At 40.7% G+C, this 26375-nt stretch overlaps 2 protein-coding genes across 16 annotated transcripts in view; one reads left to right on the top strand and one right to left on the bottom strand.

Moving 5' to 3' along the window:
- Window positions 1-13756, bottom strand: part of PARP4 (poly(ADP-ribose) polymerase family member 4) — a 121663-nt gene extending 107907 nt beyond the window's left edge. Inside the window, exons 1-3 of one of the 6 annotated variants that reach the window (XM_047873403.1) lie at window positions 13550-13756; window positions 12853-12950; window positions 438-570 (exon numbers count right to left, since the gene is read on the bottom strand). In XM_047873403.1, the coding sequence (XP_047729359.1) occupies window positions 438-569 (132 nt within the window). In that variant the 5' untranslated portion in view covers window position 570; window positions 12853-12950; window positions 13550-13756. Of the gene's footprint in view, window positions 1-437; window positions 574-6474; window positions 6646-12852 lie in introns of those variants that run through there. The other 5 variants (XM_047873383.1, XM_047873394.1, XM_047873429.1 and 2 more) reach the window with 5 other exon arrangements.
- The window catches only part of CENPJ (centromere protein J), a 61635-nt gene continuing 41958 nt past the window's right edge, over window positions 6699-26375 (top strand). For 2 of the 10 annotated variants that reach the window (XM_047873533.1, XM_047873465.1), the window contains exons 1-6: window positions 13941-14050; window positions 15735-15802; window positions 17167-17676; window positions 18175-18298; window positions 23628-23927; window positions 25865-25976. In XM_047873533.1, the coding sequence (XP_047729489.1) occupies window positions 17233-17676; window positions 18175-18298; window positions 23628-23927; window positions 25865-25976 (980 nt within the window). In that variant the 5' untranslated portion in view covers window positions 13941-14050; window positions 15735-15802; window positions 17167-17232. Of the gene's footprint in view, window positions 6769-11541; window positions 11600-12259; window positions 12326-13223; window positions 13252-13940; window positions 14051-15594; window positions 15803-17166; window positions 17677-18174; window positions 18299-23627; window positions 23928-25864; window positions 25977-26375 lie in introns of those variants that run through there. The other 8 variants (XM_047873487.1, XM_047873508.1, XM_047873517.1 and 5 more) reach the window with 8 other exon arrangements.

Genomic DNA, 26375 nt, shown 5'->3' with positions numbered 1-26375 from the left:
AGAATAGATTTGGCTGGTCTGAAATTATTTCTATTTATATCTTTGGTTATGCTCTAATATCCTCAGATTCACAGGGCATGTAGGATTTCCCTACAGCTCACAGCAATGGAGAGAAGGTGGGATGATGGTCTTCCCTCCTCTGCCTTTCTCCAGTCCACTTCCCTGTTGGCAATGTCACAATTTCACCTGCTTTCGGTGACTTTCTCCTGCTGCCAATTTTCTCTGCTTACTCTTCTAACCATGACCCTCTCTCCCTTTTTAAAAAAATGTCTTAATCTTACTATTTTAAGATAAGCTCTACCTCCAATGTGGGGCTTGAGCTCAAGACCCCGAGTCAAGAGTCACATGCTCTACCCACTGAGCTATCCTGGCTCCCCAACCTACCCTCCCTTAATGCACAGTGTTTACCACACAGTTCTTACAAAATCTGCAAATACCTGAGGATTTAATAAAAAGGAAAATTTTCCACCATTCTCCTTAATGTCATTTTGTAGCTTTTTCTTCTGTTGACGAGGTAAGTGCTTGACTTTCAAACAGAAGGTACAATTTGCAAAGATCCCCACAGTCATCCTGTAGGAAAAAAAAGTTTCAAGTCATTTGAAGGATAGTTTTAAAGGATTCTCTTCTCAGTGAATACAACTGACTGAATCTAGAATTGCTCTAGAATACACTGTGAATACAACAGTGAAGGATAGTTTTAAAGGATTCTCTTCTCAGTGAATACAACTGACTGAATCTAGAATTGCTCTACATGCAAACTGTGGGAAGCTGGGCATTTTAAAAAGGCATTGCAATCACGTTTAACCACAAAAATTGGACAATCGTCAAACCTGCAATAAGTATATTAGTTTTAGAATCATTTCTAGTTTTTACGTCTGATATTATGACACCCGAAATACATTGGTATAGGTGCATAATATATAGCTAAATGAAAACGTACAGATTTTAGTTATAGATCAAGTGTGTGGTTTAAGAATATAGAAGCACTTATTTCTAAATTAAAAATACTATGTGATAATGAAACCATGGATATTTATATATAATTCTATAAAATCAAAGAGACCCATTAGTTATGTCGGTTTCCGTTAAGTCATTCTGGAGAAAAATTGAGCAATTAGTAACAAACATATACAATTTATGTTTAAAGGGAAAGATATCTGTATGTTAATTCAATTTCTTTTATTGTCATACTTTCCAAATTAAAGATTACTCCTAAGAAAAATGAGCGTATTTTGATTTGAAAGAAATTTTATGGGTATTTAACAATAAACTAATAAATGGTGAGATACTGATTTAATTCACAGTAGCTATTTGTCAATTTTTTAAAACTGGAGTCATCTCTAACAGGTTCTCCCAAATAAGCTGATGTTTGGGGAAAGGGGCTCCCAGGTCTGACCTCCGAGTGAGGCCGATAGTTGGCGGGCTCTAGGACCACGGGACGCCGCCAGTCTCCCGGGGCGGCGCCTACGGGGGCCCAGCCTCCCGCCAGACCCAGAGCTCGGGTTCCGGGTTTCTCCTTAAACTCCACCTCCCTCTCGAACGCCCAGTTCTCCCAGGCTGGAGTCCCCACTCCAGTCTCCTTCGATGAGCAATGGTGCCCATTCCTCAAGGCCCTAAATGCCACCTACGTGAGGGCCACCCCTCATTTGGGACAAAATGCCCACTGCCTCCCCCATGTGTGCGCTTCAAGCACCCAGACTTACCAAGTCCGCAACCTAGGCCTCCCCCCTGTTCCCCTCTAGGCAAGTGGATGCCGGGTGCTGCTGGCCCCTCAAGCCACTGGGTGCTACCCTTGATTTCTCCCTGTCTTACCCCCTTCGGCAATCAGCAGCTCCTTCTCACCACCCCTAAGCACAAGTGGAACCTATCCACTTTCCCCGTCTCTCTGTTGTCACCCTGGCCCATGCCCCCATCAGTGGAGTCCTGACTCCTCTCCCCGCTTCTGCTCCTCTCTGCTTCTAATCTCCACGCTATAGCTGCAGAACTTTTTTTCTTAAAATTATGTTTCAAATGAAATTTAAATTTCTTACTATGGTTCAAGGCCTGGCCACTCTCCCCACAGCCTCCTCCTGGACCTCTCTCTCACTCTGCCCCGGCCACACTGGCTTTTTTCTCCAGGTTGGCAAAAACCCCAAGTTGGGTCCTCAGGGCCTTCACACATGCTGTTCCTTCTCCCTGGGACTCTTCTCCCTATCCCCACCCTACACTTGTGTATCCTACCCAGGACCTAGTAGTATCTGTCCAGTAAACGAACATAGGGGGTTCTAATTTTTTTCTTATGACATCTGGTTAAACTGAAGTCCCTTGATCTAATTCTGCCCTTCCATAGCATTAATATTTACTTACTTTCTATGTGTTGATTGCCTTTTATGTTTTAATTGGTTCATACTTGTCAGAGTTTGTAGATGGGAGAGCTGCTGATGGATACTGTGAAAGTTATCACACTATGTCATTCAGATTAATCTGTCTTGCTTTTAATCTCTGACAGTTAAAAAACAAACAAAACACTAAAACTCTCTAATGAATCTTTAAAATTTTTCAGAAAAGTCTCTGTGTAATGCATCCTGCCACTGTTGGACAGGGAACGCTGGGTGGGCGTGGCTGCTCGGATCCACCTCTCCAGATCTGTCCTGGGTGAGTTCTTAAGTCCTCTGACCTGGTCTTTAAAAAAATGTGTTTGTTTTTTTTTTTAATTTTTTTTTTTTAACGCTTATTTATTTTTGAGGCAGAGAGAGACAGAGCATGGACGGGGGAGGGTCAGAGAGAGAGGGAGACACAGAATCCAAAACAGGCTCCAGGCTCTGAGTTGCCAGCACAGAGCCCGATGCAGGGCTTGAACTCACGGACCGCGAGATCATAACCTGAGCCGAAGTCGGACACTCGACCGACTGAGCCACCCAGGCACCCTCCCAAAAATGTTTTCTAATAGAAAGTCATTCGTGCTCATCTTAGAAAATGTGGAAAATTCAGAACTGCATAACAGCAAAATAATTTCAAAACATAGAGGTCATGTTAACAATTTCTTTTGATTTTTCTTCCAGGTTTTTTTTCTACGTGTATGTACTGTAATTGACTATTTTATTATCAAAATTGAAATTATCCACAATACTTATCTTGCATTATGGCAGCATTTTGTCATTAGCATTAAATCATTAAACATTCTTGGAAAACATTTTTAACAGAGACTGAGATATGTATCATAAATGAACTATTTCTATATTGCTGGGCAAGTAAATTATTTCTAATTTTTGGCATCAAAACCAAAGCTAAAATGTATATCCCTATATGTAAATCTTTGTTTGCAACTCCCATGATTGTCTTAGAGAACAGACCTAAAATCCTAAACAATACTGAGTCAGAGTTCAAATAATTTTTATTCTTGTTAATTTATATTTAGCTTAAATTGTATTACTTTTCAGTTTTGCCTAAAGTTCCTAGGAAATTACTATGAATTTGTCTTTATAGAAATAACTTCTCCCCCAAAGTAGGTTAAACAGTACAAAGAAAAATAAAGAGCACATACAGTGATGGAAATGTTCGAAGGTAGATTATGGTGATGATGCACAATTTGGTAACTTTATTAAAAATCTTTGAATCATGCAATTCAAATGGGTGAAATTAATGGTATATAACTTATATGTCTGTAAAGTTGTTTTAAAAAAGTACCTATGAGGGGCGCCTGGGTGGCTCAGTCGGTTGGGCATCCAACAGTCCGTCAGTCTGAGCCCTGCGTCAGGCTCTGTGCTGACAGCTCAGAGCCTGGAGCCTGCTTTGAATTCTGTGTCTCCCTCTCTCTCTGATCCTCCCCTGCTCATGCTCTGTCTCTCTGTGTCTCAAAAATGAATAAAAACATTAAAAAAAATTTTAAAGTACCTATGATCCCTCTATCGGGAAATAACTCCACTGTTGATATTTTGATATTTCTTTCAATATCTTTGATATTATTCTTTCCTGTATCAATATATTTTACAAATTATTTTTATAAAAATATATATTTGTGAATATTATTTATTGTATTTTATAGCGCTTCTTTTATCTAACTTAAAAAAATGTTTTTTAGATGTTTATTTTTGAAAGAGAGAGAGAGAGAGAGAGAGCCTGAGTGTATGGGCAGGCAAGGGGCAGAGAGAGAGGGAATCTGAAGCTAGCTCCAGGCTCTGAGCTGCCAGCACAGGGCCTGACACAGGGCTCAAACCTAGAACCGCGAGATCATTACCTGAGCCAAAGTCTAACGCTTAACTTACTGAGCCACCTTGTAATGAGAATTTGCCCATATCACTAAATATTCTTTGAAAATATTTGTAGTGGCTATGTGTAATTTAACTTTTCCCCAAGTCATCAGATATTTGGTTAGTGAAAATTATTCATTAGAAAATACACTTTGAAGAACATGTTTTAAACTTATTACATAGATATTTTTTAGCCTTTATTTTAGTATAAAATGGACCTAACATAAAATTTACCATTTTAACCATTCTTAAGCATACAGCTCAGTGGCATTAAGTACATTAACAATTTTGTGAAATCAAAGTATAAACAAACATAAAAAAATTTTTTTAATGTTTATGTATTTTTGAGAGAGAGAGAGAGAGAGACAGAGACAGAGCATGAGTGGGGGAGGAGCAGAAAGAGAGGGAGACACAGAATTCGAAGCAGGCTCCAGGCTCTGAGCTGCCAGCACAGAGCCCGAAGGGAACTCACACACTGTGAGATCATGACCTGAGCCAAAGTTGGACGCTCTACTGACTGAGCCACCCAGGCACCCCTAAACAAACATTTTATCAAACTCTGGCCCATTCTTAGCAGCTGGGGCCACACAGGAGGTAGAGAAACAGACTCTAAGTTCTATGCAATCTCAAATCAGGCCTTGACTTCTGTCTTCCTACAGATTGTATGTGGTGTCTCTCTGCAATGTGTGGCCTCTCCTGGCTAGCAGCTCTCCCAAGAGACATGTGCCACCAGTCTCTCCCTGCTTTCCAAGCTTTTCCTAAACAACAGTCAGCATCTCTGCATATTTTTACCCGGGCCTACTACATACATATGAGATCTCTGAGTGTCTTCCATCCATCAGGCCCTGTGTTAGGGACACAGGACTAGAGCATACATCCCCAGCAACTGAGAAATTTCCTGAGCAACTCCTCCCAAATTCCAGCTACTCTACCCAAAACCAGTGGTGCAGTTGGAAGCAAGAGGCTTACTGCCTTGCATTTTCGTGTCTTTACAAATGGCATTTCTTCCTCTTTGAAAGCCTCAGTATCTCCCTAGACAGTAGCTCTTTCTGGAACCCTTCTCCCTCTGATTTGCTGCCCTGCTCTGGCCCTCTCAACAACCCTACATACAGCCTGGCAGCTTTCATCACACATCTGTGGATAATCATTGGCTGTTCTCCACTCTTACCAATTTCTCTACGAGGATCAATGCTATTTGAGGGGCTGTGCCTTGTTTATCTTTATATCCCTAGAATCTAGCTCACTTTTGGTACACAGTAGGCATTCAATAAATGTCTGCTTACTAAAAAGTCTTTCATGCATCAATTAAAGCCTAGGATTATAGAAAAGCCTTCTATTTCTAATTATTTGCATATTTGGACCCACACTGCATCAATACCACACTCCCCTAGTGGGACTAATAAACCCCTAAAAAGCAAAGACCACCTACTTTGGTACTGCTTCTATTCCCATGGAATATTATATCTCTAAGCACACAGACAGACGTAATAAATGTTTACTGCATAAACGATCAAGTCAAATGTACCTTAAAAATCCACAACACACACATATTGAGAGTGAATCCTCCTTTTTCACAATACTGCACTTTAAATATTTTTATGTTTATTGTTATTTTGCAATTCAGAATCGAAAGGTTGAACACTCAGCAAAGCCTTGTTATTCTAGAAGCTGACGTCTACCTACTCAGTCCTCTGGATGAGTCATTGGGCATTCCCTGCAGGAAGTATTGAACGGATTTCCAAGTTTTCAACTTTGATCTTCAACATAAACATTAAATACTTCTATCACGGTGTTCCTAATTATGAAGTCGGATTACATTCCCTGCTTATTCACCAAAATACTGTATTTTTATGAAAAGTTTCCTTTGATACCTAACTTGAAGAAGAAAGGCTGTCTGCATACTGGGAACAAGAAACGTTAAGTTCTACTGCGATCTGTTCATTCCCCCCCCCCACCCCAGCCGAGCCGGGACGCGTCCAGAGACCCCCGCTCTGAGGGCCAGCTCCTCGTGGCGGCCCCACCTGTGTCCTGTCACCTGGCCCGGCGACTCGCACGAGAACACTCCAACCCCTCCCCCCCGCCCCCGGGGGGCGCGCGCTGCAGTAGCCAGGGCTGGGAGGACAACTGCGAAACCACGGTCAGCCGCGGCGTCGACACGACCACCTTCAGGCCTAGACTACAGGACCACCCGGAGGGCGGCGGGCCAACGCCGGGCCGGGTCGGCCACCCAGGGGCGCCAACGCACCTGCCAGGGAATCCCGCCCACTCTGCACGCCCCCGGCTCCCGGTGCTCCCGGCTCCCGATGTCCCCGCAGCCGCCGTTCTCGGCTACCAGCGCTCCTGCCGGGATTGTTTCCGGATTCCGGATTCCCGGCTCCAGGCTCCGGCGCTGAACCGGGGTGCGACAGCCGAGCCCAGCCAGTGAGAACGCTGCCGGAAGCCCGCCCTTGGCTGCCTCCCAAGGCCGCGCCCCCGAGGACCTAGGGCTCCTAGCCTGAAGACTGCGGGCGGTCGCCCAGGAGTGAGGCGTTGGGCTCGGGTAGGGTTTCTCTTCCTGGATCGGATTGAGGGTTCCGCATTTTTTCAGTTTCATTTTTTGGTCAGGATTTGGCAGTGAGGGTAACTCCAAAGTTGCAGTTTGGTGAAAGTGGGTGGTTGGTGCTGCCATTTAACTGAGAAGTGAGAGTAATTACTGGGAACAGAAGAGAAGCAAATTTCGGGAGGGTGTGAGATTGGAGGAGCAAAAGGGTAAGATAATGAAACTTAGTTTAGGACTTCCTGAGTTTGAAGCTTGTGGTAGTGTTCTCACGTAGGTATAAATATATACCTGCCATTCCGGAGAAGTGGGGGCTGAGATTCATCGAGTGGGGGGTAAAATAATAGGAAAACAATAAAATTCACCAGCTACTGAATTAAATGAGAATAGAAAAGATGTAGAGAGGGTGTGGGTTTGAATCCAGACTCTACTATTTATTACTCGGGATTGCCAACAAGGTACTTTACTGGGACCTCCATTTCCTTTGTCTTTTGTAACGTTTCCTTATTTTGAGAGAGAGAGAGAGAGAGAGAGAGAGAGAGAGAGCACATCCATACTTGTGTGCACAGGGGAGGGGCAGAGAGAGAATCCCAAGCAGGCTCCATGCTGTCAGCACAGAGCCCAACAAGAGGCTGGATCTCACAAACTGAGATGGTGATCTGAGCCAAAACCAACAGTCAGATGCTTAACTGACTGAACCACCCAGGCGCCCCATCATTACCTTACAGAGTGGTATATGAATCAGCTTAGGTGACATTAAGCAAAACTGGTATAGTAGGGAGTCCCAGGGTCCATCCCTCCCCAAGAACATTTTAAAAAACCAGACGAAAACTCAGAAACCACCTTATCTTAACCCAGACAATAGTCAAAAGTTGACAGCAAACAAGCAGATGTGTAACCAGGAGAAAGGCGGAGGAAACAAGGTAGGAGGTTCTTACATGTTTTAACCCGTTCCGCTCCCTTTGCCAGCCCTCATTCCCAGTGTAGATAATCTGGTCTGGAGGGAGCAGAGCAGAGCAGACTTTGTCCTAAGGAATTATGTTTGTCTGTTTTGACCTGTCTGGGGGTTCCGTGAAGGACTGATACAATGGGCTTGCCTTTGTTTCCCCTAACTCAGACTTTCTCAGGGCAGATAAATAGCTACTTCGGGCACTCACCTCCAAAACACTGAAAGGCAAGTGAGCAAACTTGCTGCATGGGACAACAAATCCCAACAAACAGTTAGTACAAAGTACAGACAGGCTGAAGGCCTGGGAGGAAAAGCATGAGAGGAACAGCCAGGAATGAGATTTCCTAGAGGAATAAGGGCTTTGAAAAGCTGTGTACACAGGTGCATCTAGAAAGCTCACACATGCCCAGGACTCATGCTCAGAAAAGACTTAAGAACACCATAAGTTTCTATTTCTGGCTGATCTTTAGGCTGCCTAATGCTGATGAGAGCAAAAGGCAAGCTGAGAGCAAAATGCAAACTGACTCCCCACAACCCCCTCCTCCTTAAGGCGGATATCTGTAACAATTCCTCAAGCACTGGTGACTGCTTAAGAACAAAGGAAGGGGAGAAACAAATGGTCAATTGGTCAAGATTGCAGTCATGCAGAATGTGAAACTCCACTATAGTTTGTAAATCTTAATGATTTACAAGAAAAAGTCTTTTTCCTTTAATTTTTTTCAGTGTTTATTTTTGAGAGAGAGAGAGTGGGCGTGGGGAAGGGGCAGAGAGAGAGACAGAACCCAAAGCAGGCTCCAGGCTATAAGCTGTCAGCACACAGCCCTACATGGAGCTTGAACTCATGAACTGGGAGATCAAGACCTGAGCCATAGTCGGACACTTAACTGACTGAGCCACCCAGGAGCCCCTTTTTTTTCTTTTTAAAATAGGTTTCATGCCCTGCGTGGAGCCCAATGCAGGGCATTAACTCAAAACCCTTAGATCAAAATCTGAACTGAGATCAAGAGTCAGACACTTAACTGACTGAGCCACCCTGGTGCCCCAAGAAAAACAGTCAGATCTCCAGGAACCTATATTTCCTGGAGCCCTAATGTCACCTTCCCCTCCATAGGATAGAAAACGCATATAATCAGTCACTCCTCAGAATCACAATGGAGATCTTTCTGCCCACAGTTTCTGTCCCCATGCTATAATAAAAACACCTTTTTGCACTGTAAAACATCTTTATTATTATTATTATTATTATTATTACTACTACTACTATTATTTGAGAGAGAGAGAGAAAGCACACTATTGGGGGACAGGGGCAAAAGAAGAGAGAGAATCTTATGCAGGCTCCATGCTAAGGATGGAGCTGGACGCAGGGCCTGATCCCATGACCCTGGGATCGTGACCTGAGCTGAAATCAAGAGTCAGATGCTCAACGAACTGAGTCACCCAGGCACCCCTGCACCATAAAACATCTTAAGAATTCTTTCTTGACCACTGAGCTCCACCATCCAGCATCAGACACAAAATAAACCTTTTAGAATTTCTGGGGAAAAAAATAAATATAAGTCAAAACTGGTTACAAGAGGGAAGCTGGGTGTCTCAGTCGGTTAAGTGTCTGACTTTGGCTTGGGTCATGATCTCATGGCTTGTGAGTTTGAGCCCTGCATCGGGCTCTGTGTTGACAGCTCAGAGCCTGGAGCCTGCTTCAGATTCTGAGTCTCCCTCTCTCTGCCCCTCCCTTTCTCAAATATAAATAAACATTAAAAAATTGTTATAAGAAACAAAGGACATTATATATTAATAAATGAGTCAATACATTAAAAAATAGAACATTTATAAATATATACATTTCTAACAACAGAGCCCCAAAATATCTGAAGCAAACACTGATGAATTGAAGGGGGGAAATAAGATAATTCTAAAATAATAGTTGAAGACTTCAATACCCAATTTCAGTATTTGATATAACTAGAAAGAAGATTAATGAAGAAATAGACACTATAAACCAATAAGACCTAAAGGACAAATATACAGGGGCGCCTGGGTGGCTCAGTCGGTTGAGCGTCCAACTTTGGCTCAGGTCATGATCTCATGGTTCGTGGGTTCGAGCCCCACGCTGGGTTCTGTGCTGACAGCTCAGAGCCTGGAGCCTGCTTCCAATTCTGTGTCTCCCTCTCTCTCTCTACCCTTCCCCTGCTCATGCTCTGTCTCTCCTTCTCTGTGAAAAATAAATAAACATAAAAAAATAAAAAAAAGACAAATATAGAATACTTCATACAATAATTGCATAATACATATTCTTTTAAAAGAACACAAAACTAGGATAGACCATGTGTAAAGCCACAAAGCAATTTTTGGTAAATTTAAATAACTGAAATCATACAAAGTACTTTCTCTGACTTCAGTGGAATGAAGCTAGAAATTAGTAACAGAAAAAAAAAAAACCTGGAAAAATAGCAAATATGTGGAAATCAAACAAAACACACTTAACCTGTGGGTCAAAGAGGAAATCACAAGGGTAATTCGAAAATACTTTGAGATGAATTAAAACAAAAACACATCATACTAAAACTCATGGGATGTGGTGAAAGTGTTCAGAAGAAATTTATTGCTATAAATGCCTATATGAAAAAAGCAGGGAGATCCCAAGCTAACAACCTAAATTACACCTAAAAGAACTAGAAAAAAAAAAAAAAAAAGAACAAATTAAACCCAAGGTCAGCAGAAGGAAATAATAATGATCAGAACAGAGGTATATGAAATGGTGAATAGAAAAATAGAATTAATGAAATAAAAAGTTGGTTTTTGAAAAGATCAACAAAACTGACAAAACTTTAGACTGACAAAGAAAAAAGAGGGAGCTTAAATTACTAAAATCAGAAATGTAAATGGGGACATTATTGACCTTATAGAAATAGGTTTCTAAGAGAATCTGCAAACAATTGTACATCAACAAATTAGATAACCTAGATAAAATGGAGAAACTCCTAGAACACTCTTAACTACCACCACTTGCTCAGGAAGAAATAGAAAATCTGAATAGATATTGAGTAATCAAAAACCACCCAACAAAGAAAAGCAGCCCAGAATCAGCTGGCTTCACTGGTGAATTCTACTAAATAGTCAAAGAAGAAGTTCCTATGCCTGACACATAGGAACTACTCAATATTTTAAGGAATGGGCAATGGAACACATGTGGAAGTTTTTGGATAGCCCTGCCTATTGTAGTTAATGTAATTTTTAGGATATGCAAATCACTGGTAATTTTCATATTTGTGGAAAGTAAATGTGCTAGTTTAAAAATGTGTAGGGGTACCTGGTGGCTCAGTTGGTTAAGCATCTGACTTTGGCTCAGGTTGTGATCTCAAGGTTCATGAATTTGAGCCCCACATCGGGCTGTCTGCTGTCAGCACAGAGCCCCCCTTGGATCCCCCGTCTCCCTCTCTGCCCCTCCCCAGCTCGCATGCTCTCTCTCTCAAATACAAAAAAATGTGCAATAAAAGCCTGTAGAATGCTTTGAAAACCATCAGACAATTAAATAAAAACCTTAATTATTGTTATTTTCAAGAAGAGGGTAAAATAAAAATATAGGTGTGACAAGTATCATAGTATTGCTCTGCTGTGATTATAGCAATGATTCAGGCTACTATTCCCCTTTCCTGTGTATTCAACATTATGGCTCAGGCATTCTGGAATGTAGTAGATGTGATAATCCCTTTGTTACTTAGACTCACAGGTTTCCATAATCTTTTGTTGTAATCCAGTGCACCAGCAATAGTTTTATCTTTATTAAAATGACAAGGTTTTTTAGAAAGCTGTTCTTTTGGCATCCAACATGGTTGATGGAAACTTCTTTACTGCAATAAAATTCCAGAAATCCGAGTTTGGGAACTGGTAAGGAATTCCCTCTCTTTCCCATAGGTGAAGTGGGCTGTGGGTTTTCTTGCTTTTGCCTGGAAACTACTTGAATCTCTTCAGTATTACCTCTAACCTGCTAGAGTCATCCTTTCTAGCCTGGATGATTCCAGCATGGGGATCACCCCTTGATCAGGCCTGCAATTCTATCCTCTCTTGACAGAGAAGTTACTACTATTACTAGCCCAGCAATGAAGAATTTTCAACTCTCTGAACATCTTTCATAGCCAGATCAGCTGTGTTAAAATATTATTCCCAATAACTTGAGAATAACATGGTATCAATTTGTATTTTACAAAACCGTTTGACATGACCTGGAGAGCTGGGCCTGGCAAACAAAGTGAGTTCATCAAGTTGAAATCATGACAAGGATGGAAGCACTTTGATGGACATGTTTATGGTACAGATTTTGGTGCTAGTTTTATGGGTGAATACTTCCAAAACTCATCAAGTTATATACATTAAATATGTATAGCTTTTTGTATGTCCATCATACCTCAAAAAATGGTTTCTTAAAAAGTGCAAACACCTCCTGCTCATTAAATTTGACAAGATGTTATGCTCTTTTTATATAACGTTTTAAATTAATCTTCTTGATGATTCTGTGAGGTAGGCATTGTTATCATCCCCATTTTGCAGATGAGAAGACTGAGTTTCTCAACGGTGCAGTACTGAAGACTACAAAGCACTTTGTAAGTCCTCAAGGTAGGATCTGATCCCAGGAATGCCTGATTTCAAAGCATGGGCTCTTAATCATTTTATTATAGTGTCCGCCTCCTCTTACGATGGCGTAAAGGATGGTATCAGAATGCATAATTTGTGGTTGAACCCCCTGGATGGGAGCTCTTAGTCTAATTTCTCTCCACATCAATCCTGAAGATGCAACAAGATAGCTGATGAGGGTCAATCTTTCACTGTGTGGCACAATAGAAGTTGGAAGTTTCTCCCCTCTACCCCTCCCACCTTGTGATGGATTCTGAAGACACTTCACGCTTAGTGGGCAGTTTTGAGAATTGCCTGGGCTATAGAGGAACATTTAGATATTAGAACCTTAATTTAACAACCGATTAAGACTTTAGTGTGGTAACAGTCTTATTTTTATTCAACCAACAAGCAATATGGTACTACATACCACATTGGAATAAAAATATAGCAATAAAATACAGGCACAAAATTAGAGTATATTGTGACTATCTTAAAAGACACACAACATTTTAAGAGAAATAACGAACCTTTGGGCATGCTTTTTCAAGCCAAAGGACTGTTATAAATGAAGATGAGAGTTTGGATCCTCACAAGGCATCTTAAATAGTTTTGTGATCTTGGAAGTCTTGGGATTTGGTTTCGTCCATAATGAAAAAAAGAAAAAAAGCAAATCCAAAACCTTGCTTTAGGGAAAGTCTATTTTTGAGGGTGGAAGCAAAACAATTTTGGGGGGCAAATTTCTGCGAAAGTGTTTTTTAAATTATCTTTAACCAGTGGTAGTTTATTTCAGTGATTACACTGGTTGTTATAAATGGCACTTTATTTGACTTTTTTTTTTTTTTTTTTTTTTTTTTTTTTTTACAAATTTCACTTGGCTTACTGGTGTTTAATTAAACAGACCTGAAGCCCAGGTAGTGTAGGCTACGGTAAGTTGCACCGTATTGTTCTCTACCTACACAACCCTCTGTGGTGGCAATAAGGAAAACATTTTCTGAATTTTGCACTTTCAGTGTTTAAAATAAAGAGTTTTAACATCTAATGGCCACGCACAGCCAAACCATGTATTAGCTGTACGAGAAATGATGAGTGATGACTATTTTTGGAGTGAATTCTCACCCGTTTACCTTGGTCTGGTGAGTGCCTGTGAGCACTGTCACACCCAGCCAAATCGGAAAACAAAATAGACGGACGTTAAACAAAAAGCACCTCCCCCGCGCCCATCACCTCGAAAAGCACTGGTCTGTAGGTTGTTAGCTCTGAATCTCTAGGTTCCCAGCTTTTCTCTGAACACGGCGATCGACTTCTCGTTAAGGCGCTCTCCCTAGTTTCCAAGGCTGGACTGGGGTTGGGGGCGGGCTAGCTCTGTCCAGGAAGTTCTCTTTAAGAACGGTTTTTTTTTTTTCCTTCCCGCCCAGCCGCCCGCCTACTCCAGCCACTAGCCCCGCGGCCCAGGCGGAAGGCGCCTCCCTGTGAGACCCTAGGTAACGTCCGTCCCCGAGAGACCGCCGGGAGTGGTAGTTTACGTGGGTTTCTCCGGTGCCCCCGCGCAAGCGCCGAGGGGGCCTGTGGAAACTACATTTCCCAGGAGCCCTCGGATCAGGGGCGGAGCCGGGCCTGGGGGCGGGGCTCCGGCCGGAGGTGCTGGTTGTGGCGGCTCATTCATAAATGCGGTGGCGATTTTCGCTGTGGTTTGAGTGGACTGAGAGGCCAGAGGACTGCGGAGCGGTAATGTGTGGGCAGAGGAGCGGGGGAGCTAGTGTGTTTGTGGCCCTGCGCCTAAGAGTGCTGGCGGTGCGTGGGAGGGATCTGCTCCGGCCTCAGCGCTGGCTCAGCTGGGCGCCAAGCGAGCGGGACGCTCGCCGGCCGTGCGACGGTGGCCAACACTTCTGTGGCCGTCCCAGCTTAACGCTGTTTTTGTGGGGAGCCTTCTTTTCAGGGACTCTCACCGCCTGTGGTTTGGGCTTTGCTTCAAACAGCTGTTCAGAGGCGCGGGGGACACAGTGGGTTCGAGAAAGTGTAAAGTTGGTTTGCTTTCTGTCCTTACGTAGGCCCGTCATCACCCTAGTCGTCCTTGTCTTTCAAAGCTTTGCTGTGCATTCGTGGCGTTCGAGGACTTGTATTTGGGAGACTGTTAAATCGCCTCCCTAACCAACTAGTTATACGGTCTGAGGATGGCTTTGAGTTAACTGTTTGTATCCACTTTTCCCCTCAGAATGCAGAAAATGTATCCCCCCAGACTGCTTTAACGTTTACATAGCAGTCTTTGGAGGTTGCAAGGCTGTCCATTTGTTTCAAACAGATTTTAATGTCTAGAAAATCCTAGTCCACATACTAACCCTTTGTAGACATATATATGTTCCCTTTAGCAAGGCCTTCCCAGCAATAAATAGCAGATGAAGTGAAACTATTTTTATTCATGCTGACAGTAAATATACTTGGAAGATCATAGTCATGAAGTTGAAATGAAGGAACAGAGGTGTTAAGTGTGGGAAGACACAGATGCCTTGAATGCTGCAGCACAAGGGGACTTGGACTTGTCAGTCTAGTAGGGAACTTCTCTAGTTTTCAATGTTACAGAATAACCTTGTAGCTTGTGTCTCTAAATTCGGATTTCACAAGTTTCCTGCTAAAGTCACTTCAGTTTAACAAAGATTACCTGGCTGGTTTTGATGAAATGTTGGTCCTTTTTCAAAAGGCGTCATCTCAAAAATAATTAGAATTACTTCGCTTAGAACAGATTTTCAAAAATTATTCAGGAATAGCAGATATTAAGCAATCTTCCCTAATCTTAAATGTACTACCCAAATGTATACACCAGAGTAATCCCCACTAGTTAAAGATAATAAGACTCCCTATCGTCCCCAAAGGCGGAAGCCGCTTCTCAGTCAATGATGCCAACCCCCAGCTTCCTAGATAACCATGAGTCTGACTTCTGTACCTATACATTTGTTTTGCCTGTTCTTGAACTTCATATTAAATGGGAACATACCGGTGTGAATTTGTTGAGAGTTGGACTCAACATTACTCATCTGTGTTATCTGTAGCAACAGTTCCTTTTTTTCTTTCTCTCTCTCTTTTTTTAACGTTTCAGTAGCTGTGGTTCTCAAAAGTGGTAAAAATCACACCGCCACTTTGGTCTTTGCTTATTGAGTAGTTTGCGAGCAGTCGTTTTGTCTTCTATTTGGACAGTTGTACACACTGGTGATTCACAGCATTTGTACCTAATGCACTGAGGAGTTTTAACAACTCGACTCATGACGCTGTTTCAGGATTGTGCTTCAGAAGATGGAGGACAAGTATTTTCAGCGTAGGTCGCTGAGTGCAGTAAAGCAACAAGGGAAACAGCAGTCACTTGATTTAAAATTCCATTAAATCCGGTTTTGATAAAGTGACACCATCTGTCTTTCAGTTCGTCAGTCACATTGAGTACTTTCAAGTGCCGAATAGTGGCTACCAGAATGGACAGCACAGGTCCAGGTAACCTTGCTTTCCTGTCTTTATCTCTTGCACACTGCTCTGCACTTTGCCTTTGTCAACTTAACAACGTGTCTTGGATATTCCGAGACGGCCATATCAGTCAGTACCTGGTCTCGCTTGTTCTGTTCAGTTGCGTAATGTAAAAGCCATAATTAGTCGGTCCTCTCTTGATAGACATTTAAGTTAATCTCGATATGTTACAAACGTGAACTTGTGCCAATATAGCACACAATGCCTAGATGTGAAATTGCTAAGTCAGAGTTTCTGTGCATTTACGATTTGGATAGATAGGGTCAAATTGCCCTTCAAAAGGTTTTACCAGTTTACATTCCCAAATGACACTTTATGGAAGATTTCTTTTCCACACTGGGGTTTATCAGTTTTTTAGTTTTTGCCAACCTGGTATGGGAAAACTGGTATGTCATTACTGTTTTAATTTCTGTTCCACTTGAGTGAGTATGAGCATATCGTAATGTTTGTGCGTCTATATTTCTTTTTCTGCTTGTATCTTTTTTTTTTCAGACACTAGGTACAAAGCTAAGTAAATACATGTATGCCTCCAAATTGCCATTTTTCATTTCCTTTTGTATTATGTTGATAAAGTTAAAATCTAGAATTGTGTCTGAAAAATAATGTGAAACGTCATTTCGCTTTGGTACTAGATTTTCTCACCCCTCACTTCAGAGATATGGCTGTACTAATTCTCTCCTCTGTCCATCCTCATTAGCCTACAGACCTGCTTTTATTTCTCCTGTCTTAAAAAATCATTCTTCACCATGCTTCCCTGTACAGCCACCGTTCCATTTATTTCCTTCCCTTTATAACAGAACTCCTGGGAAGAGTTAGCTGTCCTTAATTTCTCATTCTTTCATGTATTTCCTCCATTTAAGCTTTGGCAGCGTCCCTCTCCCTTCCAGCTGCTCTCATTGAAGTTATCATGACCTTTACGTTGCTCAATTCCAAGATCAGTTCCCAGTTCTCACCCTTCGTCTGTTAACAGCATTTAACACGTCTCTTTCTTCCTTGAAACACTTTTTTCACTTGGTCTCCAGGACACTACTTTCTACATTTTCTCTTTTTTGTACCCTCAGTCACTTAGTGATCTCGCCCAGTGTCAAGGCCTTAAATAACATCTATATGCTGATTCTGTCAGCAAGGAACTTAGGTTTTTGATTCACTCAATTTGGATATTTTTTAAGACTTAAAAAAAAACAAAAACAAAAACAAACCACGTAACTTCTTGCCCAGTTGCTTTGCTGATTAAGTCTTTTGAATTTGAAATATCCAGTAGATTTTTGTGCTGGTTCGCGGTTTGGGTAGAACAGCTTTAACCGATGTTTTTTGTTGGCATCTTCTTTCTACAGGTGTTGGAAATTAATAGCAGTTCCAGCTTGTATATTATTTAAATATAATAGTGTCGTTGGACTAAAATGTTCGTGATGCCAGCCTCTTCAGAGTTAAACAGTGGGCAGAGCTTCCTAACCCAGTGGATGACCAATCCTTCTCGGGCTGGGGTCATATTAAATCGTGGATTTCCTATTTTGGAAGCAGACGAAGAGCAGCGAGCAAGTGTGAACATTTCTACCAGCTTTCCTGTTAAAGCCACGCATTTTTCAGATAGCTTCACCTTTGTAAGTGAAGAAGATTCACTTCATGAAGAACAGAAGTTGGACTCTAACAGCCCTTATAAACTACAATCAAATAAGTCTGAAACACATGCAGTGTTTCCTTTAACTAAAGAGGAACCACAAATAGTGGCATGTCAGGGTGCTCCTGGACACTGGGAAGATAACAAAAATGACATTGTCTCAGATCTTTCAAGTGAATGCAAAGAAGTGCCTTATAAAGACCCACTTTTTAAAAAGCTTGAACAGGTACAAGAGAATTTGGCCTAATGTATTTGCATTATTGCAAGTTTCTGTTGATGGAAAGTTTTCTTCCCCTTTCCTGGGAAATCCTCAAAATACCAAATTTTGCCTTTTATCTAATGTGAAACATTAACACAGGTCTGATATGTAACATACAACACTCGAGATAACAATATCTTTTAAGTTTCTGCTTTGTTTGGTAAAAACTGAATTGGAAATGGCTGATTAGATATTAAAGGGGAAAAGTTGATCATAAATGTACTGATACCTATCGTATTGTAAGATTCTACAGATTCAAATGACTTTTTCTGTTTCTATGTTTCCTTCATAAAAAATAGGATTTTAGAGTTTGGGTGGCAGATGTAGTTACTTAGGGATCACTCTTTGAAACTCTGTATTAGAGATGATACGAAAAGGGAGATGAGAGGGGTTAAGATAAATGTAAGGAGCAAAGATCCCTAAAGAAATGTAAAGTTAGTTTAATCAAGTTTTATGTTTAAAAAGCTGAAAGAAGTACAACAGAAGAAGCAGGAACAGCTGAGGAGGCAGCATTTCGAGCAACTACAGAGACTTCTGGAAGAACAAGAGAAGCTGCTCACTACTGTGTCTGGGCACCAACCACTCCCAGGTACTTTGTGCTTACACAGAGCCTTCAGGCAGCTCATCAGTGAACAGTGACATTTCTCACCTTTAGTTGTTTGACAGGTTTTTTCTACCATTACTCTGTCATATGTGGTGAACCCCAGTTTCTTTAGGGGCCTTGCAGATAACTATGAAATGGTGGTGGTGGTATATGATTGGGACAGGTGGGAGCTGGGCCATTCTGGAGCATGTGTGCCCTGCTTAACGGCAGTCATATTTATTTATAAAATGAAAGTTTGAAGATTTTTAATTTTTTTTTTAACATTTACTTATTTTTGAGAGACAGAGCATGAGCGAGGGAGGGGCAGAGAGAGAGAGGGAGGGGCAAAGAGAGAGAGGGAGACACAGAATCCAAAGCAGGCTCCAGGCTCTGAGTTGTCAGCACAGAGCCCGACGCGGAGTTTGAACCCATGAACCGTGAAATCATGACCTGAGCCTGAAGTCGGACGCTTAACTGACTGAGCCACCCAGGTGCCCCTAAAGATTTTTTTTAATGTTTATTTATTTTAGAGAGAGGGAGTGAGAGAGCAGATGAGTGGGGAGAGGGGGAAAGGCAGAGAGAGAGAGAGAGAGGGGGACAGAGGATCCAAAGTGGGTTCTGTGCTGACATCAGAGAGCCCTGTGTTGGGCTCGAACTCAGAAACTATGAAATGGTGACCTGAGCCAAAGTCAGATGCTTAATCGATTGAGCCACCCAGGCGTCCCTATAAAATTTTAAAAAGACCTAGCAGAATAAAAGATGTAGAGCCAAATTTGGCCTAGGGCTACTGGCTTACAACCCCTGCCTGAAGAATGAAAAACTCCGTAGGGTGTTCTGGGTGGCTCAGTCAGTTAAGTGTCTGGCTCTTGTCTCCGCTCAGGTCATGATCTCGTGGTTTGTGGGATCGAGCCCTGCATTAGGCTCTGTATTGATAAAGCAGAGCCTACTTGGGATTCTTTCTCTCTCTCTCAAAAAAAAAAAAAAAAAAAAAAAAGAAAAAGAAAAAACTCCTCAGGGTCATAATGGTAAAATATGTGTAGAGGCTACTCTGGTCAGCAGAGGAACCATACCAAAAATATTTTCTGTGGTGGCAGATGACACATCTTTTGTTGTATACTAGATCAATTAACAGAAAACACGATATACTTATCAGGGGACTGTAAACCTGTGTAAATTTGATCTCTAGCAGTGGTTTTGAGAGATGTTTCACCATACCACATTATAACAAAAACATTTAAAATCGTGACTCACAATTTCAAAGAAATTTCATAAATCAGTCTTTATTGGTGTGCCTGGCATGTTGTAAGGATATTTTCTATTTATTTTGTCCTAATCTCATTCATTGAAAAAAGTACCAGTCATGATTCTGATGATAAAATTACTAATGGATTGTATCCCTTAGTTTGAGAAATAGTGATCTGGAACATGTGTTTGCTTCTTGATGGCACCTTCCCAGAGACACAGTGCTGATTCACAAAAGTGCCTGTTCTGTTCAGAGGTTGCACTGGGCATTGAGAATACGAAGAATAAAAGACATTGGCAGATGAATGTGCAAAGGAGCTGGATGGGATTCAGGGAATAGTAGTAGTGGTAGTGATGAGAAATGTATCAAATGAAGAGTGGTTTAGGGAATTAGGACGTTTATCTTAGTAAATGTAGAGAACATGGTGTGTGTCTTGAAATAGTTGAATGGGTCAGGGTTCCTTTATGGAATACATAAGAGGATAATCCAGATCATTTCAATAACAGCCTGTGATACTTTTTAAGGTAGAAATAGCACTACGGTAGAGCAATAAGGAAGCAGTTTCAACATTGTTGATATAAAAGCTAGCGCCTTTCAATTATGGCACATTGCTTTTAGGACAGTGATTTTTAACACTGTTTGGTTTCAGGACCACTGAACACTCTTAAATTAATGAGGACTCCAGAGTATTTGTTCTATGGGCTATGGCTGTTGATATTTAACTATCAGAAATTAAATTGGAGAAATTAAAAAACTAATTCATTAAAATAAAAAGCAGTTACATGTTATCATAAGTAACTTAATGAAGAGGTTTTTCTAAAAAATTAGAAGAATGGCATAGTTTTATATTTTTGAACATCTCTTTTAACTTCTGGTTTAAAAAAGCTCAGCTGATTGTCCTATCTGCTTCTGCATTCATTCTCTTAAGTTATGTTGTTTTGATTGAAGCATGTGAAAAAAAATTCGGCCTCACATGGATGTTTACTTGGAAGAGGGAAAGAAGAGTACTGTAATAGCCTTTTCAAATAATTGTAGTTATTTCTTTGATATTGCACCCAAACCTAACAATTGGCCGTTTCTTAGTGATAATTCAAAGTATGGAGTCTGAAACTATATTAATGAACTTTTTTATACTCTATTACATGAAATATATTGGAATATCTTGGCATTTTGAATGGCTCTTTTATCATGCATGATTTAGTAAAATTGTGCATTGGTTATTTGCAAAGTAGTGGTTCACTGAGTTATGTAGGTCTTTAAAATATACTTAAGTGTATTTTATCATATAATATCAAAAAATTATATCCATTAATACCACTACAGAGCTCATCGTAAAAGTCTTGAAGTAACAGGGTGCTGCCTGGGTCTCTCAGTTGGTTGAGTGTCTGACTTAGGCTCAGGTCATAGTCTCACAGTTCTTGAGTCAGTGCCTGCATGGGGCTCTCTGCTGTCAGCGCTGAGGTGCTTGGGATCCTCTGTCTCCCTCTCTCTCCCTCTGCCCCTGCCCAACTTGTGCTCTCCTTCTCTCTCTCAAAAATAAACATTAAAAAAAATTTTTTGTCTTTTTTTTTTTTTTTTTTTTTTTTAAGTCTTGAAGTGTTATGAAGCTGTCAAGCTCATGGTGGTAGGTTTGTTTAATAAATTCTAATTTTTACTAGAGACTTCAAGTTTTACTATTAAATACTGTGGTCATTTTTTTTGAAGTGACTGGCTCACTTGTTTAATTTTTGAGAAACTGTCTGCCAAGTACGAAAGTTTAAATCATCATAGTTTTGTCATTTATTCTTTCAAGTAAAAATGATGTTCTTTGAGAGAAGTGCCTAGTCAAGCTTACATCTCAAACCAAGCTATGTCTTGGTTTGCAGTAGAAGTGATTTATGCACGCTTTTTGTTTTGTCCTATAGAATGTTGAAATGACACTTGAACTCAACAGTTCAAATTCAGTTTAAAAATTAATAATTCTTGCAACTTTAGGACCTTTTTATTTTATTTTTTTGAGAGAGAGAGAGTGCGCTGAGGAGGGACAGAATCCCAAGCAGGCTCCACATTCAGCATGGAGCCCAACATGGGGCTTAATCTCACAACCGTGAGATCTTGACCTGAGCCAAACCAAGAGTTGGATACTCAACCAACTGAACCACCCAGGCGCCCCTATCTAGGACATTCTTAAATAAAACTTTGTTTTTAGGGAGAGAGAGAGAGAGAGAGAGAGAGAGAGAGAGAGCACCAGCAGGGGAGATGGGCAGAGGGAGAGAGAGAATCCTAAGCAGGCTCTACACCCAGCATGGAGCCTGATGTGGGGCTTGATCCCACGACCCTGGGATTATGGCCTGAGCCAAAATCAAGAGTCAGACGCTCAACTGACTCAGCTACCCAGGCGCCCCTGTTTTTTGTTTGTTTGTTTGTTTTTTGTGGTGACTAATACAGTGACTGCTAGCACAGTTTGGTGCCACTGTTTTGCTGTCCTGCTTTTGAGTGAAGGTACCACGAGTTTCTCTTTTGCTCTTGCACCATTAGTGCATGAAGTGAAAAAGACAAATACTATCTTAATATCTTATGAAAATAGATTTGACTTTGTGGATGCACCGAAAGAATCTTAGAGACCTTCAGGGGTTTACAGACCACACTTTGAGAACTGCTTCTTTGGGGTATTGCACTTTTATCAAAGACATCTTTAGTCTGAAGTGAGGTGACTGTAAGTCAGAAACATTTGGGGATGCTGGGTGGCTCAGTCATTTGAGTCTGGCTTTCGATTTTGGCTCAGGTCATGATCTCATGGTTTATGGGTTCAAGCCCCGCATTGGTCTCTCCACTGACAGCGTAGAGCCTACTTAGGATTCTCTCTCTCTTCCTTTCTCTCTGCCCCTCCCCAACTCATGCTCTCTTTCTCAAAATAAATAAACTTAAAAAAATCTTTGGATGGAGAGAGTATTGTTCTATAAAAGAAAGGAGTTTGAGCCTGATAGTCTTTGAAGACCTACCTCATTTCCAGTTTTATTTGTGATCTGGGATGAGGCAGAGGGTTTGAGAGATGGGTGGCATGGCTCTTATAAAACCCTTCACATTGTGTCTTCTCTTCTTCGATTTATATATTTTTAAATATTTATTTTGAGAGAGAGGGAGAAAGAGAGTGTGTGAGCAGGGGAGGGATAGAGAGAGTGAGAGAGAATCCCAAGCAGGCTCCATGTGGTCAGCACAGAGCCCAACTTGGGGCTGGAATGCACAAACCCTGAAATCCTGACCTGAGCTGAAGTCAAGAGTTGGATGCTCAGCTGACTGAGCTACTTGGGTGCCCCTTCTGGTTTTGTTTTGTTTTTTTTTTTTTTAAGATTTTATTTTTAAGTAATCTCTACACCCAACTTGGGGCTCAAATTCACAACCCTGAGACCAAAAGTCACATGCCCCACTGACTGAGCCAACTGGTGCCCCTTCGCTTTTTTTTTTTTTTTTAACATTTTACATTTTTTCAATGTTTTTTACTTTTTTTTTGAGGGAGAGACACAGAGTCCAAGCAGGGGAGGGGTAGAGAGAGAGGGAGACACAGAATTTGAAGCAGGCTCCAGGCTCTGAGCTGTCAGCACGGAGCCTGATGTGGGGCTTGAATTCATGAGATCATGACCTGGGCCAAAGGTGGATGCTCAACCAACTGAGCCACTCAGGCACCCCGGGTGTCTTTAGGGAGCTTATTTGTCTTTAGGGAACTCTTCAGATCATTTACAGCTATTGGCATTGGTGCTCTCTGTGTTTGTTGTGGGGCTGCAGAGTTGAGAATTCCAGCAGTGCTCACAGATGGAAGATGAATGGTGCCTTCCAGAAGCAGGCTGTGTTGCAGCTGTGCCAGGTCTACACTGCACATCAATTGTCGTATAAACATACCCTTGATTCACATTATGCAGCGGTCATTTTGGGCTTCTAAATTTCATCATTTTGTTAAATAGAGTTTCCTAATATAAGGAGGAAAAAATACTTTTATCACTTTGGAGAAAACCTGGTAGGTAGGGATCACTAACAGGTAGAAGCGAAAATGTTCTAGGAAGTCATTAGTTTTGATAATTTTTTTTTCTTTTTCAACTATTTTTTTTTAATTGCAAGGTTTAACCCTACTGCCTGATGGTCAGAGCCAGAAGTATAGATCTCCAGGAAATTCAACCACTGTAGAGAAAACCTCGCCCTTCCTACCGTCACATGTCTACCAGAATCAAACCCAAGAAAAAACACACACTTCCAACATTTTATCTGATGAACAAAACAACTTCTGTAGAACTACTCATCCAGATTTTGTCTTAACTGCAAAAACTGGTGCTCCTCTCACTTTGTTTTGTGAGGCACAATATCAAGAAGCACTTGTGAAAAACAATGATTTGAAGGAAGAAAACCATGACTATCCTATAGGTGAGTTACTTCTATTTCTCTCTTTTGTACTTAGCTAGCAGTGTTACCAAGCTGTGCTAAGACAAGAAAAGTCCTTCCTGCATTTTTTCCCCTGTCCCCCGTGCCTGTGGCTTTAATTATGAGCCCCTACATGTTGTGTAACCATTGAGCCTGGATTGGACACAGAACTGGACACAGAATTTTGTGACTTTCTGAGAACAATCGCAATACTCATGCTGATTTCAAACCTCTCAAGGTAGCATGGGGTCTTCAAAAAGGGGGATGGTGGGTTCTGTGTGTACTATTTTTCTCTGAGAGCTTAGAAATAGTTTGAGGTTATGTAGTATGTGTGGTAGTGGAGGGGCACATGATCGAAGATGTGAAATGTGAGAAATAGGTTGGTGGTGGCAGTTATTATTCAGAAGAGAAATTCCGTCCACTCCCAGACACTCGGTTTGCCCTCACTGTACTTCTGTATTCCTTGCGCTCAACATGTTTTTGCCAGAGAACTGGCAGCATCTGATGGTCTAAACTCATGGAGGTCTTGTGGCATTTCTGGTGTAGTTTCTTCTGGTCTTTTTTTTCCTTTTTTAAAATGCTGTTTCTGTGCCCCATTCCCCCTTCCACTTTTTTTTTTTTTACATTTTGTAACTGTAAAATATTGTATAATTGTGTTCTTTTCCCAGCCAAGATGGAAAATAATGTGTTCTTTTCCTACTCAAACATGATGGTAAATTTCATAGTTTCATAACCATAATTTTAATGGTTGTCATCATGCTGGTCATCAAATAATATATCAGTATTTAATGTTCTTTGCAGTAGGGCTGAGTTGTTTCCAGTATTTTTAATTTGAATTTTATTTTCAATTTTGATGGTGTTTTCATGAATATGTTCTTTGGAGAAAGTTCTAAAAAAGTGCAGAAAATATGACAAAAGGTGTCTACCCTTACTAGTTAGGATTGGGCACCTTTGTGCATAATATTTTATTTCTGATTTAGAATATGGAAAGGTCACATGCCTTTTAAAAATTTTTTAAGCAGTATACTCTCTTACCTTTTTATTTTGGAAAATTTCAAACATCCAGAAAAGTTGAAAGACTACTGCAATGATAAATAATAGACCTTGATTCAGCAGTTAATATTTTGCTGTATTTACTTTGTCTACATATTTTTCTATGTGTGTATGTATATCTATACATCTGTATTTCTGCCTACATTTAAATGTAACTTGCTCAGTCATTTCATTGCAAGTAATATGCAGGCATTATGTTACATCACTTCAAATATTTCAGCACACATCAAGTAAAAATTATGATATTCTTCTGTATAGATAGTATTCTCTAATACTATTCCTTAATATTTAAATTCATTTTAGAATTCCCCCTATTGTCCCAAATATGTGTTTTTTTAAAAAAACCAGGAACAGTCAAGTTCATCTGTTACATTCAGTTGTTATAGCTCTCTTTTTAGTCTTTTTTAATGAATCAATTTTTTAAAAATTTATTTATTTATTTTGAGAGAGAGAGTGAGCGCCTGCGCAGGAAAGGGAGAGAGAGAACCCCAAACAGGCTCCATGCTGTCAGTGTGGAGCTGGAAGTGGGGCTTGATCCCCACAAACCATGAATTCTTTACCTGAGCCGAAATCAAGAGGCTGATGCTTAACCGACTGAGCCACTCAGGTGATCCTAGTCTTTTTTAATTTAGAAAAGCCCATAACATTTACCTCATGAACAGTGTCATGTTTTAAATAGGGTTTTGTAGTTTATCTCCTATTAAAGAAATCATATTAAAAAGTCATATAAAGAAGTCATAATAAAGAAATCCTTGAGGGTTCTAAAATCTTTGGCATATATTACTTTTGATAAATATTACTTTAGCATAGTAACTTGTAAAATTCTCAGGTTTTAAGATGTTATTCTTTATTTTTTGGAACTAAATTGTTCCTAATTTTTATCCTAGGAGAAGGTGTTTCACCATGTTGGGAGAAAGTGGCCGAACCTATTCAGGAAGGGAAAGATGTGAATATAAAAGAAATTGGTGATTCTTCAGAAGTGGCTAATATTGAAGAAAGGTATCATCCATATTGAAAGGAATAAGAAGTGTGACAGTTTAATGTAATAGCCAGCTATTATGGTAGAGCACTTTCTTTTTAAAAAAGACCCATGGTTTTCTTGTTTTTGCTTGAATATGCTTTGAAGTATAGTGTTGAAGTTACAACTTACCACATATTGTCAGCAACAGACAGTGGTCGGGGAGACCTGTCAGTTCAGATAGCTTTGCATTGTTTTGGAAGAATTGAGCAAACTTTTTTCACCAAAGAGAAGAAATCTGGATAAAATTAATCTTCTCTCAAATAGTTAGGTAAATCCTATTTTGGCAAAGACAAAAACAAATTAATATTGAGTCTCACATTTGGTGTCACTTATAAATTATAATTGGGTAAGCTTAGTTACAGAATTTAAAAATCTTA

This window comes from Prionailurus viverrinus, chromosome A1, assembly GCF_022837055.1.
Source record: "Prionailurus viverrinus isolate Anna chromosome A1, UM_Priviv_1.0, whole genome shotgun sequence".
NCBI classification, from domain to species: Eukaryota; Metazoa; Chordata; class Mammalia; order Carnivora; family Felidae; genus Prionailurus; species Prionailurus viverrinus.
This window is presented reverse-complemented; position numbering and strand designations above follow the sequence as displayed.